At 35.3% G+C, this 7,656-nt stretch overlaps 1 protein-coding gene across 1 annotated transcript; it reads left to right on the top strand.

Annotated features, from left to right (window-relative positions):
- The first annotated feature begins 631 nt into the window (after positions 1-631).
- LOC139892604 (ribonuclease TUDOR 2-like) lies at positions 632-6,535 on the top strand. Its single transcript, XM_071875713.1, has 17 exons — positions 632-795; positions 1,248-1,407; positions 1,537-1,611; positions 1,720-1,833; positions 1,988-2,083; positions 2,217-2,423; positions 2,540-2,755; positions 2,834-2,941; positions 3,023-3,190; positions 3,311-3,508; positions 3,881-4,240; positions 4,339-4,569; positions 4,963-5,151; positions 5,254-5,334; positions 5,418-5,609; positions 5,734-6,108; positions 6,191-6,535. Exons 2-17 carry the CDS (start codon positions 1,258-1,260, stop codon positions 6,380-6,382), a joined length of 2,952 nt encoding a protein of 983 aa, XP_071731814.1. The 5' UTR covers positions 632-795; positions 1,248-1,257; the 3' UTR covers positions 6,383-6,535.
- The last annotated feature ends 1,121 nt before the right edge of the window (positions 6,536-7,656 follow it).

Here is a 7,656-nt window from a genome sequence, read left to right as displayed (position 1 = left end):
AAACTTCATATTTTGTTCAAAAAAATTGCTACAATTTAAATTTTTTTTTACCACCTGTAAAAAAAATCTTAATTCTGCCACTGCCGTACGCGACATTTTTCGTTTATTTTCTCACATTATCATTAATTCAAATTAAAAAAAAAAAAAGTATTTGACAACATTATAAATTTAACTTTAATTTTTTATGAAAAAAAATATGATAACATATAACCAATCTGAAAATTACGAAACAATACAATGAAGGAATTGCAAATTTAATGTCGTTAGCTTTTCAAGTCAGTTAATAACACCGTTACCTGTGTTCTAATAATCTAAAAAAAAAAAAAAAAAAAAAAAAAAAAAAAAAAAAAGAATGAAAAGAAAGGGGACTCGGTCTCCGTGGCGAATCCTTATTGGACACTAAATCCTACATGGAACTAACACATCGTCATAGATCCTTATCCGGTACTCCAACTACAATTGTAGTCAGAATCAGTTAGCGCAAAACTTTATGGCATATAAAGTAATTTTCCCAAAATAGAGGGGTACAATATTTTACATCAATTTCATCCCCTGTGCATCTTCTATGCTATATATATATATACCGCTGATCTTCTTGTGCGTCACAAAATTTCTTCCGCCGGCCGAACTATACATACACATACATACGTACATTCAGTGGTTTCAATTTTAAATCGTAATCGATTTCGATTAAATTCAGCTTGAATTATGTGTTGATTTTCAACTATAAAGCTTTGAATTTGATTTTGTTCGATTTTGGTTTGATTTAATCGATCTACAACTAGCAAGTTTTAGGTATTGTACTATTCAGATCTGAATTTATTGACGTTGTTAATTAATTGTAATGAATCTGTTTTGTTACATGCATATGATTACGTTGATTTGATAGATCGGATATGAATTGTTGATCTTAGATCATGATATATCAATGTTTGTGTTTGTGATTCGATTGGATTTGATATTGAAAAGGTGAATTTGGTAGGTTATTTGATGTGGATCTGAATATCAATGTATTGATTGGTTTAATTTGATGATTATAATAAACTCCTGATTGTTTTTTTAATTGAAAAGAAAATAAATTAACAATTATTAAACTCTTGTACTGATGTTATAGTGATTGATTTGTGTATTAAGGTGGTAAAATAGTTTGTAACGAGTAATTGTGATCTCACTGTTTGATTTATAGTGGTGTTACCTTGTAATGTTGTTATTTTTAATTTTGATGGTTGATGTTTATGAATATGCAGATCTTCAAAGATGGCACAACCAGCTGCCAAATCAGGATGGCTGAGGGGGAGAGTAAAGGCTGTTTCCTCCGGTGACACCTTGGTGATTATGGGAATCACCAAAGCTGAAATTCCACCTGAGAAAACTGTCGTTTTGGCTCATCTTTCTGCACCTAGATTAGTATGTCCCCTTCAACATGCAACCCCTTAATATTTGTTTCATGATGAATTATATTATGATTATTGATAATTGATAATGATTTAATTTATTTATCAAGACATGGTTCAAATTTCGTTACTTTATTTGTAGGCGCGTAGAGGTGGTCAGGATGAACCGTTTGCATGGGATAGCAGGGAGTTTTTACGGAAGTTTTGCATAGGAAAGGTTGTGACATTATAAACTCCCTAAATTTATTATTAGTTGTGTTGGTTTATGTCTTTTATTAATGATAAATTTAAATCCGTTAGCTGATTTTATCTATTGGATTACTAGGATGTTGTGTTTAGAACGGAATATACCATCCCAAATTTCTCTCGCGAGTTCTGCAGTGTTTTCATCGGTACTACCAACGTTGGGAATGAGGTTGTCACTCATGGTTGGGCGAAGGTGATTTCAAAATTTTTTCTAGCATTTATTACGCAATATTCTTTGACATGCAATATGAAAAGCTGAATGGATTGTGCCACAATTGTGGAATTAGAAAAAATCTAGTTAATTATTATGTTTTAACTATACACAAATCATGCATTTGCGTTTGTAGGTTAAGGAACCTAAAGGAGAGCCGGCTCCCGAGCATACCGAGTTGCTACGCCTTGAAGAACAAGCCAAACAACAAGGCGTTGGATTATGGAACAGGGTTAGTTACTGTTACTCAAACCAGTCATTATTAGATCCACATATACCATGCTATTGATATGGATATTGAATATAATTATTGGATTCACATATTATTATACAATGTGATGAATTTTTTTTTTTTTGGCTTTCAGTCTCCGGGTTCAGTTGAGGCAGCTATTAGGGATCTTCCTCCTTCTGCTGTTGGTGACCCGAGCAATCTTGATGCTATGAGTCTTTTAGCTGCAAACAAAGGCAAATCTATGGAAGCCATTGTAGAACAAGTTCGTGATGGGAGCTCACTTCGTGTTTATTTGCTTCCCGAGTTTCAGTTTGTCCAAATATATGTTGCTGGAATCGCGGTTAGCAATTTAGCTTTCTTACGTTATCTTGATCTTTTTTTTATTGGAGTTTTTACATGTAATAATAATACATTGCTATTGGCATAACCTAAATAACTTTTTTTCATTTTAACTAGGCACCGTCTATGGGACGAAGGATGCCACAAGAATCAACTCAACCAATAGAAGTACCGTCTGTTGAAACTAACGGAGAAACTAACGGTGAGTCTCGTGGACCGTTAACGTCAGCTCAAAGAGTTTTAGCCTCGTCAACAACCTACACCGAAGTTTCCCCTGATGCGTTTGCGAGAGAAGCTAAACATTTTACTGAGATTCGTGTGTTAAACAGAGATGTAAGTAATTTGTTGCTTCTTTGTGCTATCTATGTGTGTTTTTGATTCTGATACTGTGACTGATGAAATTATCTACAGGTTCGAATTGTTCTTGAGGGTAATGACAAGTTTAGTAATTTGATTGGTTCCGTGTATTACTCGGATGGTGAGTCAGCAAAAGATCTGGGAATGGAGCTAATTGAAAATGTATATCACCTTCTTTCTTTTTGAACTATGTTTTTGTTAGTTTTCAATAAATTATCTATCAACTCTCTTTTTTATGTGTAGGGATATGCAAAATATGTTGAGTGGAGTGCAGGTATGATGGAAGAGGAAGCCAGGAGGAAGTTGAAGGCTGCAGAACTTCAAGCAAAGAAGAGTAAGTTGAGGCTCTGGACAAACTATGTTCCTCCAGCTACCAATTCAAAGGCAATATCAGATAATTTCACAGGAAAGGTTAGTTTTTTTTTTTTTTTTTTTTTATTTTATTTTATTTTTATCTCTCTCTTTATCTTCTAAGCATATTTTTTTTTTTTAAATTTTTACTTAAATGTAGTTATTTACAAATGTGTACAGGTGGTTGAAGTTGTTAGTGGGGACTGTATCATTGTTGCTGATGATTCCCTGCCATTTGGTAGTCCAGCAGCTGAGAGACGAGTCAATCTCTCGAGTATCAGATGTCCCAAACTGGGTAATCCGCGAAGAGATGAGAAACCCGCTCCATATGCTCGTGAAGCAAGGGAATTATTGAGAACAAGATTAATTGGACGCCAAGTAAGCCATCTTTTCCTTTAAATGGATTTGGATTTTGGTATTGTGGTTGATGGGTAACGGGTCAAAACAGGTTTCAAATAAAGCTTTTCATTATTCGTTTTGATCGAATCATGTTGAGTTTACCTCTAACCACTTGTTATGTCTATTTAATATTTTTATTTATAAATAACTAGCGTGTTAGCTATTTTTCCAACAACAATCATAACATAATAATGATCGAAATCTATCAATAAAATGATTTAGGAGGTTTCACCTATAGACCTGTTTAATAGGATAACCAAATTAATCAATTTGTAAGTAATTTGCTAACTCTATGTAAGTCTATTATTTGGAATAAAAGATGGTCGATTTAAACTTATTATTTGAATTTAGGTTCAAGTCTCAATGGAATACTCAAGGAAGGTTCCTATCGATGGATCTGTTGCCCCATCTGGGCCAGCAGACTCAAGAGTAATGGGTTTCGGGTCCGTTTTCCTATTGTCTCAGGGAAAAGAAAACGGAGATGTATCCGTTACTGCCCCCCCTACATCTACAACTCAGCAGCCTGGTATTAATGTTGCTGAGCTCATAATTGCTCGTGGTTTCGGCACCCTAATTAAACACCGAGACTTTGAGGAAAGATCAAATTACTATATGAATCTTGATGCAGCTGAAAAACGTGCTATTGCTGGTAAAAAAGGAATTCATTCAGCAAAAGATCCTCCAAGTATGCATGTCACCGATCTTTTGGCTGTAAGGAATCCTAAACTAAACTAACGATTTGCGTTTGACTGATATTTTTTTAATGTAATGTGTTGACCGAGTTTGTTTTCTGACTATGATTTCTTCAGACAACAGCCAAGAAAGCCAAAGATTTCCTTCCGTTTTTGCAACGTAACAGGAGGATGACAGCTGTCGTTGAATATGTTCTTAGTGGTCATAGATATAAGCTATTTGTGCCTAAAGAAACATGTAGCATTGCTTTCTCGGTTTCGGGTGTCAGATGCCCTGGACGTGATGAACCATATTCTAATGAAGCAATTTCACTTATGAGACGAAAGATAATGCAGAGGGATGTAGAGGTACTTTTTCTTTCACCCTAAAAACACCCTAATTTTTATTTATCTACGTGGTAAGAGGTGGGAAAATGGGTGGGTCCCTTGAGTTGAGTAAACATCAAAATTATTCATTTTTGGGTGGGGGTACACTAACTGTGTAGATTTACATTTATTTCTTTATTTTATAGATATCTCATGTATCATTTTAATAAAATCTTATTTTTTCAATAATAATCTAGTATTTTAACAAAATTAGTAAAGAGTTTTTTGCAATAAGGTTGAACTTTGTGCGACTTTCAACTGTTTGGTCCTTTTTCTTGTTAGCTTTCTTTTGTATGCCCATTTGAGATAATATATGTACCCTGAAAAACCATATCTAAGATTAATGTTTTGCTGTTTTTTTTTTTTTTACTTCAGATTGAGGTAGAAACAGTTGATAGAAACGGGACTTTCATTGGGTCATTATGGGAATCAAAAACTAATGTCGGGGTTACACTTTTGGAAGCTGGCCTTGCAAAGCTTCAGACGGGATTTGGTGCTGACCGAATTCCAGATGCTCATATTCTTGCTCAGGCTGAGCAATATGCCAAGAAACAGAAATTGAAGGCAAGTAGCTTGCTTTTGTTATATGTTAAAACTATAAAAGGACATATCGTTACTTTAAATCAAATTGTGAAATCAGATCTAATAGATATAGTTTTGTTGCAGATATGGGAGAACTATGTGGAAGGAGAGGAAGTTACTAACGGTGCAGCTCCAGATAATAAAAAACAGAAAGAAGAGTTTAAGGTCCCTAGGATTACTTTTACTGTAATTTTACTTAAAATGTTACTGTATTTTGGATTTTTAAAATCTAAATGCTTGATTTTCAGGCGGTGGTAACCGAAGTCCTTGGTGGCGGAAAGTTCTATGTTCAGGCCGTTGATCAGAAAGTTTCCCTCATTCAGCAGCAACTCGCTTCTTTAAACATTAAAGAAGCACCTGTGATTGGTTCATTTAACCCAAAGAAGGGTGACATTGTTCTTGCTCAGTTTAGTCAAGATAAGTCTTGGAACCGAGCCATGGTGAGTTACGTTATATGTTGACTCATTTGACCCGTTCATAAAAAAGGGCTGAAGATATTACCTCTAAACTTGGTGAATTCCTCGTGTATTATGGTTTTGATTTTTGTTTGTTTGACAATGATAGGTTGTAAATGGTCCACGTGGTGCTGTTCAATCAACTAAGGACCAATTTGAAGTGTTCTACATCGACTATGGAAATCAAGAAACTGTTACTTACAACCAGTTGCGTCCTCTAGATCCGTCTGTATCGTCCGCACCTGGGCTGGCTCAACTTTGCCAACTGGCTTACGTAAAGGTACCCACATTGGATGAGGATTATGGTCAAGAAGCAGCCGTGCATTTAAGCGAAACCATACTTAGTGAGCCAAAGGAATTCAGGGTTGTAATTGAAGGCCAAGATGCTTCTGGTGGTAAAGCTAAAGGCCAAGGAACTGGAAGTATTATCTCGGTTACTTTAATTGACGACACTGACATCAGTGTTAACGCCACTATGCTCAAGGTTCTTTTTTTATTTATGAAATTAATTTTTTTTTCCAGTCTATCTATATATATATTTATTAAAAATTTTATGAATGGTGTAGGGAGGACTAGCAAGGTTGGAGAAAAGGAAGAGATGGGAGGCTAAAGAAAAACAGCAAATTCTGGACGAATTAGAAAAGATTCAATCAGAAGCACGCACCGCACGATTGGGAATGTGGGAGTATGGTGATATCGAGTCCGATGACGAGGAGAACCCTCTTCCCGGTAAGAAGACTGGTGCTGGAAAGCGTTGAACACCTGCAACACTTTTAGTTGCAGCTCTATAGTTTTACAGAGGCAGGCAAAATCCTTTGTTTATGTGAGTGAGAGAGATAATATTCTGCTAAGAAATAGAATGTTTTTTTTTGTTGTTGAGGTTTTTTTTATTCTTTTCTTTGGTAGAGGACTATTTTGTTATGATACCTTTTTTTTTTTCTTTTTTTTTTTTTTGTAGTGGTTTAATTTATTTATAGACTCTTAATAAGGTGAGGAGTAATGGTAGAACAAGAGTTTAACTGATAATCGTAAGCGGAAGTTTGTTTAATATATGTACTTTCCGTGTTTGACTGAGCCTTAAAACTTTAAATACTTCAATCCACCACCCATTCATTCATGTAGTGGTTATTCTTTGGGGTCAATTTAGACCCAAATATGACAATTACATTGAGAGGCAGACTATAGTCATGTTTCTTATTCTCTAGCTCGTTTTAATGCTTGCTCGGCTATGGTTTCGGATCCAGAAATATTTTATGATGTAATAACTAAAAGCTTGTGTTACCTAGTGGTAATCATCCTGTTAAACGACCATAGTATGTTCTTTTTGCACTTGTATATTCTTGCACACGATTAGCGTGATATTTGTGATATAGATGTCAAAGGTAGAAAGTGACTGATTTAAAAAATTTGTGACCTTTATTGGGGTAGCAGGCAGCTAAGTTAGAGTTATCGAATGCTGACTATACGTTCTTTGACTATGCTTTCACTCAGACTCTGACTTAATTTTTGTCAACTCTGGCCGAACATGATAGTATGTAAAGTCTAGACTATTTTCGTCCGTTTTCCTCAACACTTTCTCGTATGTGCGGTACAGAACCTTACCGGGAATTGTCAGCCATGTTTACACAATGTTCATTGTATTCTAAAGTTGGCTACATTGTCGTTTAATGTAACAACATTCATGTAGAAATCGCAATTTGATCAAGTTGGCGAAACCTTCTACTGAAACAATCCCGTTCCCAACAAACCTCTAAAAAACAACAGTTACATCCAAGTCTTATTTTGATAAATATAACCTCTAGTCCTCTAACTTATGTTAAAAGAATCGAATTTTTTTGTTGCCTTTAAGCCGAGATAATACTGCAAGTAACAACTTAAATACTCTGCCCAAACTAACATTTGATTTTATCATGAAGCCAATACGACCCGTTGCTCAGGTATCACCCCTTGTATTCCTCCTTCGAGGAGCACCTGTTTCCCCACCTGATTCAGCTGTTATAGCTTTACCTCCATCTTTCTTCGGTGCCACATT

Source organism: Rutidosis leptorrhynchoides, chromosome 2 (assembly GCF_046630445.1).
Source record: "Rutidosis leptorrhynchoides isolate AG116_Rl617_1_P2 chromosome 2, CSIRO_AGI_Rlap_v1, whole genome shotgun sequence".
Taxonomy (NCBI): domain Eukaryota; kingdom Viridiplantae; phylum Streptophyta; class Magnoliopsida; order Asterales; family Asteraceae; genus Rutidosis; species Rutidosis leptorrhynchoides.
This window is presented reverse-complemented; position numbering and strand designations above follow the sequence as displayed.